The sequence below is a fragment of the Rattus norvegicus genome, chromosome 1 (assembly GCF_021556685.1).
Source record: "Rattus norvegicus strain SHRSP/BbbUtx chromosome 1, alternate assembly SHRSP_T2T, whole genome shotgun sequence".
NCBI classification, from domain to species: Eukaryota; Metazoa; Chordata; class Mammalia; order Rodentia; family Muridae; genus Rattus; species Rattus norvegicus.
Window position 1 is genome coordinate 253,171,239 of NC_141534.1, and position 22,084 is coordinate 253,193,322.

General features: G+C 45.4%; 1 protein-coding gene across 2 annotated transcripts in view; it reads right to left on the reverse strand.

Moving 5' to 3' along the window:
• Blnk (B-cell linker) overlaps positions 1-7,043 on the reverse strand; it is a 67,530-nt gene extending 60,487 nt beyond the window's left edge. Inside the window, exon 1 of one of the 2 annotated variants that reach the window (XM_087584142.1) lies at positions 6,884-7,043. Coding sequence is in view for 1 of the 2 variants with exons in the window: in NM_001025767.1 (NP_001020938.1) it covers positions 6,884-6,930 (47 nt within the window). In the remaining variant the exon portion in view is untranslated. The remainder of the gene's footprint in view (positions 1-6,883) is intronic. The other variant, NM_001025767.1, reaches the window with a different exon arrangement.
• Positions 7,044-22,084: the final 15,041 nt, after the last annotated feature.

Below are 22,084 nucleotides of genomic sequence, written 5' to 3' on the forward strand. Positions count from 1 at the left end.
TCTGACAAGTGAGCAGGCTCCTTTTAATTCATTTTTATTACTTTATGTGTGTGAGTGTTTTGCTTGCACGTCTATCTGTATGACTGTGAACCACATGTGTGCCTTGTGCCTGAGGAGATGGTAACCTCCAATGTGGGTGCTGGGAATCAAACCCCAGTCCTTTGCAACCATAAGAGCTCTTAACCACTGAGCTGACTGTCCAATCCATCCTTTGTAGCTTCTTAAAACAGTTGTCTGGGGCGTGTATACAACACTGTCTAAGCTAGAAGGTTCTGTTGGCCAGTACATCGCTCAGGGAGAGGGAAAGAGAGAGAGGATGGTGGGTAGCCTACTTTCCCTCTTCATCAAAGGCAGCATGGAGGTGTAAGTGTTAGAGGTGGGTTTGATGGCACTAACTTGCACGCATGACTTAGTCTTTCTGGTCTCAGCTGTCCTACTCGAGATACAAAGGGGCTTGAGAGATGTCTCTCATGTTCTAGGAAGGCGGGTCTCAGTACTTCCTTGTAGCCATCTTTACATAGGCAAGCAGGCATGCTACAACATTGACACTTTGACCAGCACTGGCTGCATATTTCCAGCATAAAATGGCCAGACCTCTCATCGAAGTGACTAAAGCCTGTGACAGCAGAATGTTGAACTACATGTGAGTCTTTCAGTGTGTGTGGCCGTGTACCCAAGGAAGATCAGTAGCTTGGCTGCATGTATTCTGCCTGCTTTGTGTGAGGGAGGGAAATCCAAAGGTCTAGGGACCCCAGAGAAGTTTTCTGGAGGTAGAGAAGCTCCTGGGTTACTGAGGTCACTTCATCAGGCAAGCGGTCAACAGAGAAGTGTAGCCCAGCAAGGGGACACCCAGTGTTCTAACCCTGGCTTCTTTGCTTTTGAAATAGGCATTGGTGAGCACACGCTGGTCTGAGGGAAATGGCATTTTAAAGGTCTACGCCATTGTCATGGTCATGGAGAGTTGTGAGAATATCAGAATGAAAACTAAGGCTGCAGGCATAGCTGCCAGTGTACTGTTTCAGAGAGGATTACCTCAGGGTGGGGCAGGTGAACGGGACAGGGGCCTGGAGGAGGACACCTCCAGGGAGCAAACACCTCTCAGCTGTGGAATAAGATTTGGAAAAGAAGGGAGAAAGACAAATGTACCCCAATTATCATGGTTTACATGTCAAAGGTCCCCCCATAGGCTCACGTGTTTGATGAAGTCTTGGAAAACTGTGGAACTTTTGGGACCATGGCCTAACCATCAGAAGTGGGTATCTCAGGGCAGACCTTGAAGGTAATATCCATTTTTGGTTCTATCCTAAACTCATTGCTTCCTGATCTTTCAAGATGTAACCAAGTCATGCTGCAGGTGCCCAGTTTTGTTGACCAAGCCATACCCTCCCCACCATGATTGGGTTGTAAACAAAGCCTCATCTAAGTTGTTCTGTCTGGTATTTGTGTCACAATGATGAGAGAAATGGCAAATACACTGATGGAAGGAGACCCAGCACCAGCCAGCACAGAGGCTGCTGCCTTACCATGGAGTTGGGGAGCTGAGAGGGCATGTGAGACCTAGAAGACAGCCCCAATGTCACCTTTTAGGTATTCCCACTCTCTTGGAGGGGCCCTTGAGAGGAGGGATGGAATTTCACCACCTCCCTCAGGCTACAGTTCTGGAGTGATAGATATCATTTCCCTCCCCACACGCACACATACACCCACTCACCAAACGTGTTACCGGTCCCTAGGATCCTGAATCCCTGGGGACCTAGGAAATCCAGCAAGGCTATGGGATGGGAAAAGTAATTCCATCCCTGGGTCTTTAAGCATCGTCATCCAACACAGCAAGCAGAGAAAAGCAAGGCTACCCCTGAAGGAGCCAAATGCCACAAACAAGGGTAATTAAAACATGATGTCCCGCTGCAGCACATGCAAACCTCGAGCTTTGGACTAAGCTAAGTAAATGGAGCACAGAGAGACAAACACAGCCTGAGTCCAGGTATCTGAGGCTCCTAGAGGAGACACAGGAGACTATGGTTGAGTGGGAGGGCAGTGGGAGCCTACTGTTTTGATTAGTACAGAGGAGTCCCGGGGACGGATGGTGATGGCGGTTGCACAAGTTCATGAACGCACCCAATGCTACTCAACTGTACACTAAAAAGGGTTCAGGTGGCGACTTTCATGTTCCATGCATTTCGTCAAAATGCAAAGGGGGAAATACAGAAAAATAAGGAGGAGCCACTGGGGTATAATTATAAGCTCTGAGAGAGGCACCTGTGACATTCCGTTGGAGCAGGCTTAAAGGCTTTATTGAGGCTCCGATAACAAAGGGCAGGAGCCTTGAAGCTCCCCCAAGTTCAGAGGAAGGAACTAGGATCAGCTAACAGCCTCGAACACACCACTTAATGCGAGGTAGGCCTGGATCCTTCATATAAAATCAGATAAACCATTTCCCAAGACCTTGTTAAGATCAAAGACGAAGAGTCATTTTATAGGGGGAGGGGAAAATAAGGAATTGACTTATAATAGCGCCAAGTAAAACTCTTAACAGAAAAAAAAATTGCACTCTCAAAATCTACTCGTAACACCTGATGGGTGCTCATGAGGAAGACAGCCTTGGGGATACCACGATGGCTGAGGGAGGATCCCTGCAAATCCGTGTCTCGCAAACACTGCTGCAGATTTGCATAGGTGACTAAGAAGATATTAAAGGGTAGATAACGAGTGTGTGAGATCAGCCCTGCATCTCCTTAACCTGTTCTTTTCATCCTCAAGATACAACACCTTACTTCTTTGGGACCCGAGGCTGGTAACTGGCAAGTGAAACCAGACCTTTGGAGTCAGCCCCACCTTCTTCTGAATACATCAGAAGTATTTCTCAAGGCTCAAGGGACAGCACACGAGCTTAGAAAAAAAATTGTAAGGTGTGTGTCAGAAATGCTACACCCCCATGCTTACAGGGTCACAGAGCTCAGGACTACAGAGAGCTTTGGGAATTGTTAGACCAAATCACCTACTTTGTGGAGGGGTGTAGAGCAGACACCATGGGAACATGGGATGGTGAGGAAAAGAACATAGATAGAAGAGAAATAAAGGAAGGCCACAGGGTGTGGCAGGTGAGTAGGACTGAGAGCACGGAGGATGAGTCAGAATTAGGGCTGCTCATGAAACCATTGTCAGAAACAGGGAGGGCCTGAGAGGAGGGAGGTAGAGGCGGAAGCTGGAAAGAAAGCTGAATTGGTTTCTAAAGAACTTAATGTGGGAAGTCAAGGAACTGAAAACCCTAATGGAAAATTTCAGGACATGAAGAGAGAGCAATATCCCAGAGTCTATCAGAGAAAATCTGAAGGTAAGACCCTAGCCAACAAGGCCTGGACACCTGTGACAAGAGCCTTCTGTCCCGAGAAGTTTCACTGGCTACTAAGACGAGGCCTGAGAGACATGTGTGCCCTGTCTACAATCCATGCAAAGCTAAAAGCTGCAGATGCCAGACTCAATAACAAAAATGTTCTAATAGAAAGAAGAAATGAAACTAGCAGGAGACATGCCAGGGGCCAGCATAAAGTCTTCTGCTTATGTCCTGAAAGTCATTTGCAAGCTACGAAATTGATAAGAACAATCATGAAGGCTACATTAATAACTATTAATTTTTATACCCAGTAATTATGGCACCAGGGTCATAATGTCAGTTGCTCCATGGGACAATTGATTTAATTCCAACAATAGCTTTATGACATTGGTGCTATTATTATAACCTCTGTGGTCTTACAGGTGAAGAAACTGGGGCCAAGAAAATGAAGTAAACTTAAGCCTGGCTTGACCAGCCTTATGTCAAAGACATTTTCCATGTTGACAAACAAATGGGTTCGTGTTTGTGTGTGTTACAGAGGGAAGTAATGATCCATTATCGGGGAAGCTGTTTAAAATGTAAAATTTCATTTTCAAGTTAGTAACAGTAACCCAAAGAGAACGGCTCTTCAGGATTGTAGATTCCCAAATGCTCACTCAGTAACATGGTACTTGTGCGCGCCTAGGGATGCTTGATGTTGAAGAACTGAGAACCTGGGTCTCTGATGAGTTTGTGATGATGTCACTACCTTCTAAAACTCAAAGGGAAATCATGGCTAAGTACAAAGTAATGAAAGTCTGGAAATATATGTTGACAAAGACGTGGCCCCGTACATTCCTGGCCACCTCTACTGCCTCAGTTCCAGTACATGGAACATCGGTCAGTGAGTACCTCCCGGGGTGCCTTGGGAGACTTCCATCCTCACACTGAGGATCTCCTACACACACACACACACACACACACACACACACACACACACACACACACACAATCCTGCCTGAGTTTGCTTCCTTGGTTCACTCTGCTTCTCTTCCTGGTCATCCCTCTGCTTCCAGTCTCTCTCGAGACCTGGACATGTAGCCCCTGGGTCTGGGTCATTCCACTGAGCCCCTTTCGTGACTAGAATACTCACTGTATGGCTTTATTACAGCATTGCTGTTTGCCTGGCTTCATTTTGATCACACTCCTCTATAGGCTTTGATGGGTTTGAAAGACTCCAAACACCACATTGCAGTCTGGAGCCAAGTAACTCTCTGGGCAACCTTCTAAACTGCTGTTGACCAGTCAGGAGAGGGCACACAGTCTCCCTTTTCACTTCAGTGTCTTTAACTCTAGATGCTTGGGATCCTTAAGTTCCTTGCACGCCCAGAACCTGTGCCTTCAGCTTCCCGTATGCAGTCCGTCCTGTTCATTCTGTAACAGAACAAACGCTGCCCAACCCTCCCCCGCCCCCCTGCTAACTTCTCACCAGGTCACCTATTTACAGAAAACATTTTGGGTGGTGTTTTGAGTTGTTTCGTTTACAGTCGCATTTCTTTGCAATCTGACTGCACATCTCATCAAAATGGGCTGAGTCTGGACAGACAACTCAGTAACCAAGTGCAGGAAAACGTTGCTTTGCTCTCAGCAGATGGGCGTAGCATGTGATTATCTGCAATATAATTTTGGCCGTCTAGCCTATAATATGATTACATAATGCCCACCACCCACTCCATGATTAGACTGGACTTTGTCCCATGGGGGAGGGATCCTAAGGTGATTAAAATTCTATTGCTCTCTTTGTTTTGACTCTCATCTAGGTTCCCTGGAGCACCTTCTGAGGCTCTGGGCGGCTTTAGGTTAGGGACCGTTGGGACCTCTGCTCAGAGCAGCCCCTGCACGAGACCTTGTCAGTTCTCTGCCACATCTGACCGCTCCCTGCATGTCCCTCCTCACTGCTGTGCCCCTAACTCTAGACGCTTGGGATCCTAACATTCCCAGCACCCCCAGAACTCGTGCCTTCAGTTTAACCATGCCAGTTCTCTCTCTAACAGCACAAACACTGCCCAACTCTGTATGGTTAGACACCACCCACCTCATTCTTTTCAGCTGGCCCCACCAGACAGGACCAATGTCCCAGGGCCCTCTCACCCTATACGTTCCACTCCATGGCCTCTGCTGGGCAGAACTTTCCTCGCTAGCGCACATTTGAGACTGCGCTTACATCAGATTGTGCATGTGAGCTTGCAGCCTCCTCAGCGTGTAACCTGTCCCCCCAGTTCTCCGTCTGCTTTTTCTCAGCTGCCTCTCAAAAGCTTAACTCTTAAAGCATCGTCTTCATGAAAACTTCTCTGCAACTTATTATTTCCACTGTTTCCTCTCCACCCCTCCCCTCCATGAGATGCCCAGCAAAAGACGTAGGGTGCCTGTGGGACCTTCTGACTTCCATGTTAAGGACTCTGTGGCTCTCCTGGGCATGCTCTATAAAATGGCTGACCAGCCGATGCTGCCCTCTGATCTGGACCCCTTAGTACATCTCAGTCTGCCTCTTACCAAACCCCTTAGAGTGAGAAGACCCACATGCTGCTGTGGAAGACTGTCCTTCTACCAACTCTATATTCTTTTTTTGTCATTTGTCTCAGAATCTCCAGTTCTCCAGCTCCTAAGTATGACCTCATGAAAGTCCAAAGTTCCAGTCTGCACACGGAATATAACACGTCCTTAAACATTTTGAGTTCTGGCCTCAGAAAGTCATCATCAGCACCACTCCAAAAGACAAAGTTCTCCAAACTCAAAAATTGGGAAGTCGTCTTTGCATGGTCTCTTGACTTGTGACTTAGGCCACTGCTGGCTTATTCTTGTTAGCATATATGTATATTTTAATTGCCAACGCTGCCTTTAAAATGATTGTTGTTATCATTAGTATATGTGCATGTGTGAAATGTGTGTAGGCATGACCAGTCAGGGAATGCGCGTGCCAGGCAGTGAGTATGGAGTCAAAGGCCAGCCTTGTGGAGTTGCTTCTCTCTTTCCATTTTTATCTGGGCTGTGGGCATAGACCTTAAGTCACCAGGCCCGCATGATCAGCACTTTGTCCAATGAGCTAGTGGACTGGCCCTTAAGCACTTTTTAAAATAGATAGTCATGAGGGTTTTAGAAAGGCCTGTGGTTCCCCCAGTAAACTTAGGATGAACATCCACAAAACAAACAAGAGACAGTGACTGACAGTGACCACACATGCTCTTCACGCAGTGCACAAGCCCTTCCCCCAGCAGCATCTTATTCAGACCCAGAAAGCTGACTGTGGGTAGCATGTGTGCCATCAAATTTTCTATCTTCTTGCCTTTCCAGAGCTTCACCCTTTGTCCTATCGCTGGCAAAAACCCAGCCAAAGCAGGTCCCTTCACTCTTCCTACACATTTCTTTAAAAACCTGACCTACTTCCCTATCGCCACTGCCAACCAATTCCTCGGAACTGGTCAAGTATTCCATGGTTTTGGTACCTCTGAGCCCTTGGAGGAGCACTAAAGGGGAGAGAAGAGGAATACAGATCCAAAGGGAAACTCTTACCTCAGCTTCTGACTGGCAGGGACAGTTATTTTATTCAGTTTGTCCATTTTTCTTGAGAGGGGCTGTGGAGTCGCTGTCCAGAGGGATGTCAGCAGCTCCTGGGCTTCCTGGGGAGCAGCATGGTAAGACTCTGGCCTCAAGGGCTCATGCCACTGGAACTGACTTCTGAGAGCAACCGCAGGCTGCTGGCAAACACCCCTACACAGGGGAAGTAAAACTCGCTGGAGCACATCGCCAAGTTTCGTGTTTCTACGAGGTCATGTGATCCAGCGAGTCAGCCAGCCTGGATGATTACTGTGCGTTGTGTAAACTTCAGTAGTGAAACCTTATTGGGCATGCAAATCCCTTTTCAGCAGCTCTCTTTTATGATCAGGTTTGTTGCCAGGTTGGAATAAGCTTCTGGTTGACTGAGCACGACTTCCTGTTTGTCCCAAACCTTAGGTAGTCCCTGTTTTCAGCAGATGGCCAGAGTCATCCTGCCACTTCTCAGGTACCAGGAAAAGCTGAATAATCGATGATATCTGGATGACTGTTGGGGGCTTTCTGCTCATTTGCATAAAGCCGTGAAGAAGCCTTTTCTTCTTAGATAACAGAGACACGAATTGGACAGCTCTTGGAGCCAAGGTCACAGCAGTGGTCATTTAAACTGTGATGGGTAATTCTTTGTGCGAGGTCAAGGTCACTCAGGGGTAGAGATAGGTGACTCCATCCTACGCTATGTGGAGTCAGGAGTTGCCTCGTCAAAAGCTTGACATTCTTAAATAAAGCCAAGATATACTCAGAAGTCAGCTGAGAGCAAACCCAGCAATTTCCAAGCACATGACATCAGGAAGATACCTCCTAACTCCCCTCGGCGTCTGTGGCCTCTCATCAGACCGAACATCATGCATCCCACACCTGCCGCTGACCCCATCCAGACAGCTCTGCTGCCCTCCTCAAGAACCCCCAATTCCTCTGTCTACTCTGCAAGCTTCTGATTTAGCTGAGTTAAAGAGCAGAAAGCAGTCTAGGGCTAAGAATTTTTTTAAAAAATGAGAGCGGGGTGTTCTTTCTCCCCTTTTTACCCGAACACCCCCACCCCAACTCCTGTCACCTGGCATGTCCTGGTCACCTTTGTGAAAGGAGATTATGTTCCAAACTTTATCAAAGGACCATTGACCTGGGTCTAAAGAATGCATGGGAGTTGGGGGAACAAAGTAGAGGGACTTTGGTTATCTCTCATGTTATAGCTACAAGGCCTGGCTGAAGAGAAAGTGGGAAGGCGGACCAGGCAGAGAAGGGAGGACAGGAGATGGAGAGCAAAAGTGGATTTCTTCTCCCCTGGGTTCTTTGTTCAAACAGAAGTCCTTCTATCTTTCCGAATCCTTGACTGTTCTCATTCCTGCTCTATATCTGAATTTCCCATTCTTCAGGACGTCCGAGAGCTGAAGCTTTAGAGCGGGTGAAGAGTGAGGTCCTTCTGCAGGAGAGTAGGTCATCATGAGAAAAATGCAAACGCTTGCTTCCTGTAGCTAGCTGTTGGCTTTCTCTAGTCAGGCAGTTCAGTTTTCTTGCAATATATCCTGAAGGAGATCAGTTCCCTGCCCTGCCCCTCCCACGGTTCTTAACCGAAAGGAATAGGAGGAAAAACATGTTTGATGTCATCAAGGGTCAGGAAAGTCCGGCCAATGGGTTGATAATAGCCTTTTGTTCCCTCTGAATTATTGTAAAGTGCTCCCAATTGACCCACTGACTTTCCTCTCCACCAACTCTGCTTAGCACCTGGTCTGGCAACTTCTTTTTTTCCCCAGAGAAAGAGAGAGGGGTGAGGGTTACACTTCTGCTTTTTCTTTTTACAGCCATTTGTCTTTCTTCTTTTTACTGTATTCAGACTGACACGATGAAAATGAGAAACTGCTTTTCCAGGCCGGTGTGTGTAGTTCTGCCCTCTGTGTGGAGGGTCACAGCCCAGCAATCCAAGCCTGACCCAGTGACTTTCCAGCCACCATGGCTTGTCAGGAAGGACTGAGCATGAATGGGAGCCAAATCTCAGCTACAGACTTATTAATGGAGTGAGACTACACTGGGTGACCCCGAAGCCTAGGCCTTGAAGAGCGGCCAGGCCCAGTCTGTGACAGCAGGTACAGAGATGACTGAATTGACAAATTAACAGGACAGATGCCCAGTCACAGCCTTTTACCAACTGGGATTCTTATACACCACTGAGAGAGCCACAAAGCACAATCACATCGGAAAGAGTTTAGTGCTAAATGGTGTACATATTTGTGAGCAGGGGGTAGGTCATGGGTCTGTAAGGCATTTCTGCGTTGATACACCGAGGTCACATGCAAGAGTGCTCAGTGAAACACCACCTCCTTTATGGCCTTGTGCAGGCCATGCAAGTGCTGCACCACTGAACGTGAGCTTCCTTTCCTGTTTCTAACAGGAAAAACAAAAACCCAGTCCTGGAAACGGCCCAGTTGCCCATTAACAGGACAATAATGAGTGGTTTGTGCCACATTTACATAAACAAATACTATTTAACAGTGGAAAACCAGTGAGCTCCAGTTATACACCCACGAATAAATAGCAAAGATAGCATTCTTCTCTTTAAATGTATTTTATTACTACTTTATGCAGATTAGTGCTTTGCCTGTATGGATGTCTACACACCTCCTGGAACACTTCTGCGGGGAGCGGGTGGGGGCGGGCAGAAAGCATTAAATTCTCTGGAACTTAAGGTACAGACAGTTGTGAGCCTCCATGTGGTTGCTGAGAATCCAACCCCGGTCCTCTGGAAGAACACAAATGCTCTTAACCACTGAGCCACCTCTCCAGCCCCAGTTTTTAAAAATACGATTTATGCAATAAAGGCAAACTGAAGAATTGAACGTACGAGCCTACAAGATGGCTGAGTGGGTAAGAACATGTGCCACAAGTCTGACTCCTGAGTTTTTCCAGGTCCTACACAATAAAAAGAACTCCTACGAGTCGCCTCTGACCTCCAGGTGTCGGCAGCGGAAACACGTGAGCACACACAGAAGTAACATGTAACCCATGCCTCCTAGAAATGACTGTCTAAACACAGCCATACAGTGGAAATACCAATAAAAATTCTAGGTGCAGAAAGGGGAAAAAGCTCATGGAGTTCTGTAGGTGACTAATGACTTCTGACAGAAGGAAGTTAGCCATTCCTAGGGGCAAGCCTCTCAATTGGGTAATCCAATACAAAGTAGTCAGTACTGAAATCATTTACACATGGGGAACGCAAACAGACTCAGCAAGTTGAACTTATATAATTGTGTGTGTGTGTGTGTGTGTGTGTGTGTGTGTGTGTGCGCGCGCGCGCGCGTACACATACATGTATGTATTCGCAATAATCAAAGAAAATGAGGAAGACTGGAAAAAATGGGAGGGGTTGGAGGGAGGAAGGGAAGGAGGAAGTGATGCAATTATGTTTTAATTAAAAAATATAGTAAACAAAAATAAATAGGCTAATGTCACGTGGCTCTATTTATAATAAGGTTAGACACTTAACAAACTACAGTGAAACTATGCACATATATGATAAAACCACTGAAGGGAATAAGGAAAATTCAGGTGAACGGCTTCCGGGGAGTAGGTTTGGGGTAGGGGCCCACAGGGCTGCCAGACAATGGGCGCATCTTGTTTCTTTCTATGTGTGTCTGAGGTTGGAGGGTGAGTGTGTGTGTGGAGACCAAGGACATTGGGCACTGTTCCTCAGGCACTGTCCATCTTGCTTTTTGAACAAGGTCCTTCAGCAAGACATGAAACTCAGCAATTAGGCTATGATAGTTGGCCATGGGCTCCCAGAATTCCTTCTGCCTGCTGATTTCCCCACAGCTAGGATAGCAAGTTTGCCACCAGAGCTGGATTTTTTTTATCTAGGTTCTGGGGAGCCATACTGGGGCTCCCTCATGCCTCCATAACAAGCATCTTACCAGCTGAGTTATCTTCCCAGTCCCCCCATTCTATTTCTTAAACCAAGTGTTGGACATTACTTTTACGGTCATTGTTTATATCTCACTCATGGGCATTAAATATTTAGCAGAAATAATAAAGGCCCAGCATTATCGAGGAAAGACAAGATGGCACGCCTAAATCCAAAGCAGCTCGGTGAGAGTTGAAGCTTGAGACAAGAAGACAGGCTGTATGGCAGCTTGAGGGTGAGACCCAGACAGCTCCGACCAAGTCCTGGGTGGTTTTTCTTGCTTCTCCGTTCACAGCTACAGCAACGTGTCTATTGAGCACCTTCTGTGTTCCCTGTACTACGGTCACACTCATTTTTCATACAAAGAGTCGGTTCTTAGGCTGAGTAACAGGTTGAAAGGGCTATCCTTTGTCCACAGAGGAGCTGGGACTCAATCCAAGCCTGTGTACAGTCTAAACTGACTGTCAGAAGGACTTTTCCCATTGCAAGATAGCTCTGTGATGCAGACAGGTTTTGTCCTAGCAGCACCCTACTAAGGCAGACATCACATTGCAAAAGAGGAAGGACAATGACTTCAATGAGGTTGTTGTACTAGGCTAGGTGGGACACCCTTGTAGTTGCCAGGAGAGTAGTCCCCGTTTCTCTTTTCTCAGACATTTTAAATTCCATATGCAGCCAGCAAATCCAGCCACTATTGCTGATGCCAAGAAGTGCTTGCTGACAGGAGCCTGATATGGATGTCTCCTGAGAGGCTCTACCAGAGCCCTACTGATACAGATGAGGATGCTTGCAGCTAACCATTGGACTGAACAAGGGACCCCAATGGAGGAGTTAGAGAAAAAACTGAAGGAGCAGAAGGGGTTTACAACCCCATAGGAGGAACAACAGTATCAACCAGTCAGACCCCACCAGAGCTCCCAGGGACTAAACCACCAACCAATGAGTACACATGGAGGGACTCATGGCTCCAGCTGCATATGTAGCAGAGGATGGCATTGTCCAGCATCAGTAGGGGAAAAAAAACCCTTGGTCCTGTGAAGGCTTGTTTCCCCAAGTAGGGTAATGCCAGGGCATTGAGAATGGAGTGGGTGGATGAGAGAGAAGCAGAGGGAGGGGCTACGGGAGAGGGAAGAAGGGGATAACATTTGAAATGTAAATACATAAAATATCCAAGAAAAATACATTTTTAAAAAAGTGAGAGAGAGGCTAGGTAGGAACTTCAGAGGGAGTTCAAGTCCTCAGAGGGCCTGGCACGTGAGCTCTAGTTATCCTCTGTGACGCATGCCCTCTGCTTGAACTTCCTTGCTGGAGCCAGTTTAGGCAAACAGAGCAAGAGAGGAGGCAATGTGTGCTGTTGGCGCTGTGCAGTCTGGTTGTCGAACTTCACAACAACCTCATTAAAGCCTTTGTCCTTCCTCTTTTGCGATGTGATGTCTGCTCTTCAGGAAGGAGAGAATTACTCCTGAAGGCCATTAGTCATCCTGCAGCAACAGCAGCCCTGGCTGCATTCTGACTACACAGGTTCCCGTGGCAGGAACCTGCCACTGGGCAGCCATTGCCTGGCCTTTGCAGCTAGCTCCAGCCAAGGGTGTAACAGCTGAGGAAGCTAATGGAGGCAGCTAAGCAACTTGGGTGAGGCAGAGGAGGCAGACACTGGAAAAGGACAGGAAGGGCAAAGACAGAAAAGGAAGAGGGGCAGCTGCTGACAGCTGGCGGCCCGATCACGTCTGTTGTGGTGGGAAAAGAAAGAAGGAAGAAAGAGGAAGGGCACAATGTGTGTGGCTTGAACAGGAGGCAGAGGCTTCTTGAAACTCAAGCTTCACTTTCTGTGGACAAATGGGTCCTCTATTTTATCTGCTCAGGAAGCTCCGCGTTCTGTCTCTCTGACTGACCTGGAGTGTAGCATCTAATGAGTTAAGAGAAAGACCCAGATTCTAGTCATTGCATCAATCCAAGATCACGTTGGAAAGAGCATTGTTAGCATAGCCAGACGCTGCCCTGGAGAAGTTTTAGACTCTTGCCTTCAGCATTCAGAGACTTTGTCAAGAGTCTCTGGTGACAGAGTTGTACCTCGGCCTGCTTTCCCTCTAGCATGAGCATTACCAGGTTAGAGGCCAACTCCTTGCAACCTCCTGCAGCTAGCTTCGCCCTCACGCTCTGGCTTCATCAGCAGGCCCTTCTTTAGGACCTTTGCCTCTCCCAGCCCTTTATGATGCCCTTGATGACCCATCTTATGCTTCACTGTCAGCAAGTGACCGTCTCTGTGATCAAATACCACACCCATTGACTTTCAACAGTCATGTGGTCCAGCCAACACCCCGAACTAGCTAACTAGAAAGAGTCAGGTACAGATACTTTGGAGTCCCAGGCAAGCAGGTTTGTTCCCAGAGTCAGACAGCAGGCAAGGGTGGGGAGGCAGAGTCCTCTGACCATAGGATGAGCGCATGAAAGACATGGGGAGCTGAAATAAAGCAGAGGCCTCTAAGAGCCTCAGCTCTGTCTGTCAGGGAGAGGGCAGCAGCAGCAAGTGCTACAACTTTGATTAGCGTTCTGTTACCTTTATCTGATGGGACTTGACTTGTCCCCTGGCCTTCTTACCCCAGCCATCCGCCTGGATTCGAAAGGCCTCCAAATAAGCTGGACATGTGGTGTGTGTGTGTGTGTGTGTGTGTGTGTGTGTGTACTGGCCCAGTGTTGCGGCTTTTGAAGTGAAAAAGTTTAATATGTGGCTGGCATAAAAATTGGTAGAAATTAATATTTGTAGTATAAAAGTGGGAAAAAACGCAAAGAACCTAAGTCTTAAGAAGTATAATTTAATAATAATAAAAAAAAACATGCACAAAGCATAAGGGGCTTTAGAGGCAAGGTTAGTCCAAATGTCGACACATGAAAAGATCTCAATATCTCAATTACAATCAGGCTAAGAAGGCAGACTCCCCATTAAAGAGAGGCAGCTGCTCCTGCTGAAGCAAGGCTGGCTTCAGACAGGGTAGGGAGGGAGGAAGGAAGGTAAGGGCAGCCATCTTGTTTTGTCTTCTCCCTCACAGAGTTGCCCAGTGAGGACAGACACTGAAGGAGGCTTCCGTAGTTACCTTTGGGACAATTTGAGTGTCAAAGGCAACAAATGACTATTTTGGATCATCAATCAATAAAATAATCCACTGTCCCATAGTAATAAAAGTTTAAAAATTACTAAATTAGAGTTAATTATTTCATTTACTCCAATAGGTAGAAGTTTATAAAGTTAGATTATTTGGAATTTTGAAAAGAATAAAGTCTTCATTTTAGCATTTTAAGAAGGACCTAAAAATCCTCCCCAGTTTTTATAGAAAAAGAAAGCTAATTAATCAATGTAGAATGAGCGAGAGAATAAGAAAACCACAGAGAAGCTTGACGGTGCAGGCCTGTAATCTCACACACTTGGGAGGCTGAGGCAAGAGGATAAGTTTAAGGCATAACTGGGCTACAGAGTTCTGAGATAGCCTACCAAGTCACCGAGATGTGTCACAATGGGAAAGAAAAAGAGGGCCGGGGTATCTGCATGGTGGTGCATGCTTTTAACTTGAGCACTTAGGACGCAGAGGCAGGCGGGTCTCTCTGAGTTCAAGGCTAGTCTGTTCTACAGAACAATCTCCAGTCAAGCTGAGGCTATATTGTGAGAATCTGTCTCAAAAGAAGAGAAGGCTCAGCGGTTGAGAACACTCGCTCTTGCAGAGGACCCGGGTCGGGTTCCCAGCACAGTAGTCTACAGTTCCAAAGGATTCGATGCTTTCTTTTGACCTCTGAGAGCAATATACACATGTGGTGTACATACATACACACAAACAAAGCACTCATATAGATAAAGCAAAATAAATCTTTAAAAGAATTTTAAAAGGAGAAGGAAAAACTAAAAAAATGGAGAGTATGTGTGTGTGTGGGGGGGGGACAAAAGAGGGGGCTAAGGATATGACTCAGTAGCATGCATGTGTGCCCAGCATGCACAAAGCCCTTGAATTCACTTTCCAGTAAAACCACCATTGCACAACCTCAAATGAAAAACAGATTAAGTTAAAGAGCAACTATTAATGCCAAAGCCGGGATGTGAAATATCTGGGAGGACACCATATCCCAACAACAGCACCACATATTAGTCTCATCCCAGACACCATATCCCAACAACAGCACCACATATCAGTCTCATCTCAGAGGCTACTGGCCAGTTGCAGAGCCGAGGTTTACAGAGCTGAGATCTGATGGCTGGTACCTGAAATCACATAGGCAAGCCTAGCACTCAGCATCCTGATATGTAGCTAATCTAAGGGGAGGAGTCACTCTCGGACCAGTTAATGTTCAGATCTAACTTTCCAGTTTCCATGCAATGAACCCCTAATTAATAACCCGAATGAGGGCGTCTGGAGGGTGTACTTAACCAGTATGCTAAAGACCGCAGTGTAAAGGCAAAATATCAGACGAACCTGGAAGTAAGATCCTTGTGAAAGAAAGAATATAGGAAGAAAACTTGTGGCACTAAAAAGAAGCAATAATGGTGGTAGCCGTTTTTTTTTTTTTGTTTGTTTTGTTGTTTTTGTTTTTAATCCAGATGTAGAAACTCTACAAAGCAATCATTTGGTCTTAAAGGAAAAAAAAAAAAGGAGACAAGGAGGAGGGGAAGAAAAAAAATAAGAGGAAATATTTAAAGTTAAACCAGACTCGAGAGCCATGATAACCAAGTACAACCAGTGAGTGTGTGAACTAATCTGGGTGTTGGCTTGAGGAAATCAAGTGCTTGAGAGAGCTGCAGAGATTCTCTGTCTGGATATTAAGTGATATTAACAATTTAGGTGATCTCAGCAGTTTAGGAATTGTTCATTGGTTAGGTGTAATTTTCATGGTGATATGTAGGGAGCCATATTTGATTTGGGCCTAGCCCCTTTTTGACTGCATGGCTCAAAGTGGCTAGGTGACTCTGGGCTGTTTGGCCACAGATATTCACCCCTAAGATGACTGCCATAAGTCTTAAGATTGTTGGACAGAGGCCTCTCCCATGAATTTACGGCACAGGAAGATAACATTCAAGGGATGCCTCAGCTCGAGCAGATACCAGTTATCTCCTGAGTCAAAACCCGGTGTCTACCGCCTGACCTCATCGTCTACCGCCTGACCTCTTTGCCTCCAGCTATCACTGCCTATATCCTCATCTCCCCTTCCTCTGTGTTTCACAAAGGACACTCCCCCTACCTGAAAGCCTTAAAAGCTGTAACGTTCACCCCAATAAACGAGACCTTAACAATAGAATCTTGCTTGGTCTCCTTCTTCTCTTCACCCCCATTTGGCCCACAGGTAGAAAGCCTCTTCGGGACCCTGAATAACTGGGTCCCCGCTGGCGGGGACAGTGATATAGAAGATTCTTCCTAGACCATTTTTGGGTCCTGTAGACCAGGCTGGCCTCAAACTCACAGAGATCCATCCACCTGCCTCTGCCTCCTGAATGCTGGGATTAAAGCCTGTGCCAGCACCACCTAGCTTGAAATCCTAATAGTTTATAACAAGGGGAACTGTGTGGCCAGGAAAACTGGTCCATGAACTGAGTCTGTGTATACGGTAATCTGTCCTTCTCAAAATGAGCCCAGGAGGTCACTGCTAGCCTAGCTGGCCTGGCAGAAATGAAGACATTCTAAAGACACTTTCTCTCATCTGCCTATCAGACTGTTGAAACAATGAACCCCAAGAAGCTGGAATTTCCCCCCAAGAATCTTGAGAGGAAAAGACTTAAACCTGGACCAGGAAAGAGATTTACAACTAGTCGTCACACCTGCCAGAAAGGTCAATGGTGAGCACCTTGACTGTAGCTTCTGAGCTACACATAGCTCTGGTCCTCTGCTTAATCTTTAGCCCCACATCAGGACACTGCAGATGGACTTGATTGAGTCACTAGACCTTTTTGTCCCTCTTCCCAGTATGACCATGTTGAACACGTCTTCTTTTCTTGCTTTCACTATTAATTTGACTACTTTACCAAGGACAGGTGGCCAAAGATGGCTCACTGGGACACAGGCTATGATCCTTAAGTCCAGTAACACTAGTAACCGAAGCAGACACTCCATGGGAAAGCGGTTGACGGTCTCTACCCAAGGAACAGACTGAGGAATTCGAGCGTTGTTTCTCTAGTGACTCACCCTGTCATTAACTCCAGTGCTGTGGTTTGCATGAGGTCTCTGATTCTACTAGTGTGCCTTGTTTGCCTTCTTACTGTATCTCTAGACCCCAAGGGGGCCCAATAGATCAATGCTGACCTCACCAGCGTTTCTTTCACCAGAATGTTCTTCTCTGGTAGACTCCCCATTCTTGGGACTCCCAACTATACACTCTTCAGAGTGCCCCAATATTCTTGTTCTGTATTCAATCTGTATTCAATCAGATTTAGCAGTTAACATAAAGGATGCTCAGCTCAATTTTAAACAGACAGAAATACTATATAATATTGTGTATTTTTAACTTACAAATCTGAGGTCAAGAAATCAAGGCCCAGAGAATAAACTGACTTGCAAACATGTATTTTTATTTGCGTATCTGTTTCCATTTTTATTTATTTTTTATGAATATTTATGCCTGCCTACACACATGTATGTGCACTACATACATTCCTGATGCCTTGGATACCAGAAGAGGCTGTTGTGTCTCCTGGAACTGAAGTTATAGAGCATTGTAGGCTGCCATGTGGGTGCTGGGAACTGAACTTAGGTCCTCTGGAAGAGCAGTACATTCTTTTAACATCTGATCCATTCCCCCAGCCCCTGAAGAAGTTAAAATAAATAAATACCTCAAACTAGAACAAAGCAAGAAAGGACTAAGAGCATCTCACTCCCAACCTAGACAGGGTGCTCCTCTCACAAAGACAACACTGCCGCTGGTCAGAACAAGGAAGACGACTGTTTACGAAGAGAATTTCTCATGTGGCACAATGCTACTTAACTAACGATGTGATGTAGGCCCTTAGGGGGAACTGGCTTATGAAAGGTATTCCAGTCCAGCCTCAAACTGTCCAAGGACAAGAATTCAAATCCCGTCTGGCAATAACCAGCTGGAGATTGACAGAGTAGAACTTTGACAGCTTTGACATTAGAATGGGAACATTGGATGGGCCATTGTAATTCTCATTGACTTCTCCATCTTGGTCTTTTATAAACACATTTAAGAAGTAATAAGTCACAGAAATAGACCTTTAGTGATACCCGGAAAGAGGTCAGTTCACAGAGATAGACCTTTCTCAATGCCCTGTAATATAATATATAGAGAGATTTTCCAAGTCGGGAAGTAAATGGTTAGAGCCCATAGAAAAGTAAGCAAAGGGTATTTACTTATGTAACCTTGCATATACATATATATATATATCCTTGTTTATATATAAATATATATAAATGTACATATCCTTGATATATATACACATATATATTTACATATATACTTGTTATATATATATGCATATATATAAAGGTTATATAAACAAGTATAGAGTCTTACCAAGCCAAAGAAATTCAAATTAAATTAAATCAGAAGAAAATCAGATTAAAGCAAGCATGAAATGCCAGCTCAAGTTTTTAAAATAGTTTTAGATAAGTGGTTCTATCAGCTTTCATCCTGTTGATGAAGGACTGGCAATTGGTAGTCACTTCTAAAAGTATATTTAATAATGTGTATATTTAGCTGTGTACTTAAAGAAAAATCAAAACTTCAGAAATTATCCTTAAACTTAGGGTCACTTATAAAAGTGCAGAATTAGAGTATAACTTGAGAAGACAAGTTACTTAATGTTTAAAAGTCAAACATGTAAAACCTCCATTTTGTTTAGAAAATTTTCAAGTATAAGTAACAGGCAACTCTGAGTGACCCAGTAGTCCTGGGCAGGGCAGGCTGCAGGGCTGAGGGTCCAAGGCTTAAGACTGTGCCTCCCACATTTGGGGGGCGCTTGCTTAGTTCCTTCTTCCAAGGCAACAAGATGGTTCTTATTCAATAAGTGACTGGATGGATCCAGTTCATACCAATTACTCAGAGACAACTGTCGACCTTCAGAGAATTTGTGAACCTGGATTTAACGATGCTTGAAGATAATATATATGAGATTAAAATCAAATTCGTGGAAAAAGAAATGTAACAAATCCACTTACATCATCTCTTCCTAGTTAAATTTCTGCTGTGGATGCTTTTGAGGCTGCATTTATCTCTATGTGATGGACATTAGGATGGAGCTTCTCATAGACCCTGATAGAAGGATTTTCATTCCAGGAAGAGAACAAGGTTATAAACCAACAACTTCCTCCCCACCCCACCCTCTCACCCCCATCCCCGCTCAAGAAGCCATTGCTGGATATTTCCCACCTCACCATCCCTTTGGCTGTCTGGGGGCTTCATCTCCTCCTCAGATTCAGTTCAACAGATGAAGAGAACACCTTCAGACATAAGAAGACTCAGCTTGTATAAACTGTGTAAACTAGCAGCATGACCACTCCACAGTATGGGGGAAGGATTGTATTGTAGATATGAAGGGGGAAATGACCAGAGGCATCTGGGAGTGCCCAGAGCAGAGAAAGTAGTGCACTGAACACAGCCAGCAAGCAGCCTGGGGCCTGGCCAGGAGACAGGCAGGATTGGGGCGGGGCAAAGAAGAAGACAAAGAAGGGGTCAGAGAAGGCAAAAGAGAGTCAAGAGAGAACGTTGTCAAAACAGCAGGATCATAAAGTAAGAAACTGGGCGTAGGGAAGCTGGAGAAGTTTATGGTGGGAGGAGGTGAGTAGAGCTGGGTGCTTGGTGGTACTGATGAAGCTTGGAGACCAGCATGCCTTTGGTATGCTAATAGGGGCCACAGGTAGCCCTGTGTCCCTTCTGCCAGAGCTGAGGGAAATGACTCCTTCGGTAGAGAAATAGCTTTTGTCTAACCACCAGACTTCAGGGAAATGGAGTTTCCTTTGGACCTAACACATACCTAGGCCACATTTCCACCCAGATCTGCAAAGTTATTCCCATCTGAACACCAAGAATAGAAAGGCATGGTGGTGGAAGGGTGGAGTTGGGGGAGGGGTTGGGTGAGACCTCACCCTGTAGCCACCATCATTTGTAAAGTAGCAGTATAAGACTCCTTCCCAACCTTGAGCCTTCTCTTTGGAGAGGCAATGTCTTCCTTCACTCTCTCCTTCAGTCCTGGTTTTTACTCATACCTTGGCACTATGACAAGTGAAACATGCAGCCTGTGTTAGATAGGTCTCTGAAATCCTTTAAAAAATGAATTTAAATTGTTTCTTCTTTGGGAAGGGAACACATTTAAGCAAACAATTGGGAAAGGCACGGCACATGCTTTTCCAGAGATAGCTAGAAACTACACCATGAGCCAGTGGGGAAGCCGGGGAAAATGGGACAGCTCCCCAGAGAGGAAGCTGTGTGAGCATGGGGACAGCTGGTGTTCCCAGGGCAGCTCCGAGTGACAGCACTGAAGGCCACAAAGTGTTTTTCCCGCCTCCCCCTTCTTTCTGAGCTCTGTGAGCATCTCAGGAAGGCTTTTCTTCCTCTTGCCTTCTGTGCTCAGCTGGAGGGATGAAACAGGACCATAACATGACAAAAGCACAACTTGGCGCCCTTGAAGAACACACAGGCTTTCAACTAAGCCTACAAAAGGCCCGGGGCCATTGGATCTCTTCATGCGGCTGCTCTGGAACACATGTTCAAAGCCAACAGGTTGACGTTGTTAGCTCTCCTCTTCTCCATTACTGTGTTACCAGTTGTTTTCTATTTTCATCGAAAGAGCAAAATTTTCTGCAACAGTCCTTTGAGCCTGGGGGACAAAGCACCCCATTTACAGCTTCGCTTCCCGGGGAACAAAGTACTTTCAAGTGCTTAACAACCAACCTAGAAGTAAATGATTGAACCCAACTGCAGCGAACTTCCTGTCATGGTTATACACTCCAGTGCTACAGAGGTGTGTGTGTGTGTGTGTGTGTGTGTGTGTTTGTGTGTGTGTGCGTGTGAGTGTGTGTGTGTATGTGTGTGTGTGTGAGTGTGTGTGTGTGTTACACATTTCTAAATATGGATTCTGGGTGCTGTTAAAGTAACAGAATCATATATATAATTAAAAGGCCACTTGGTGGAAGAAATTACTAGAATGGGCAAAGTTGATTAACTGGCAACACTGGGAATGTAAAAGGACATATTTCTATTAGCACAGTATGAGAAAAGGAGTTTCTTATTTTGTTTTGTTTTGTTTTATCTTATCATTAGAAATCAAGGCAACTTGGCACATACCCTGAGAAGCCAGAGATCAAAGGCTTGGATTTTTACCTTGAGTCTAGCCTCACAAAGGTTAGCTATGATGAGGTTTCTAGTTTGGTATAAAACAAGCCCAGAGCAGAAAACATTTAAACCCAGACAGCGGGGCCTCGGTGTTAAAGTCACTTGTCCTGAGCCTGATGTCCTGAGTTCAATCCCTAGAACCCAGGAAGTAGAAGAGAACTGACTTCAGCAAACTGTCCTCTGACCGCTGTGTGTGTGTGGGTGTGCACATGTACACCCACACACATGGGAACACAATACACACAAGCACACATGCATGCACATGCAAAATTAGTGCAAAAACATAGAAAAATAAATAAGAACCACACAATGCAGAGAGTACTAATATGTCCTGCCAATAAATCCAGGCATGCATGAAACTCCTTTTTTTTTTTTTTTCATTAAAAGAAGACATTTGGGCTTGGTGCTAACTTTAGCTTAAACCACCCACCTCCTGCTTACTCTTCGTTTCTCTCCTACGCTCTTGACCAATTTTCTCTCCTCGATTTCTCTCTCTCTCTCTCACTTCCTCTAACTAGGCAGTGTAACATGGTGAGAATGTTCCCAAACCAGCTTAACTATAGTGATTTTTCTTCTTTTCAAAACTACCTATTCTCTGCTGTTTGCGATTTATACTTTGCATGTGCACATTATTAGCACGATACAGAAATGTCCCCTGTAAATATTGATTCATATTTCCCCTTTGTTTCCTTGATTTTTTAAAACTTTTATATTTATTTTATTTTTTTGGTTATGTGACTATTTTGTTGTATATGCATATAAGTGCAGGTACCCGAGGAGGCCAGAGGAGAGCACTAGACTCCCTGGAGCTGGAGTTAAGGTGGTTGGGAACTGCCGATGTGAGTTCAGGAAACATGGCAAGAACGGTATATGCTGTTAACCACTGAGCCATCTTTCCAGATGGTCTTTTCTTATTTTCTTTTTAAACCATAGTCTATTTTACTTGTTGA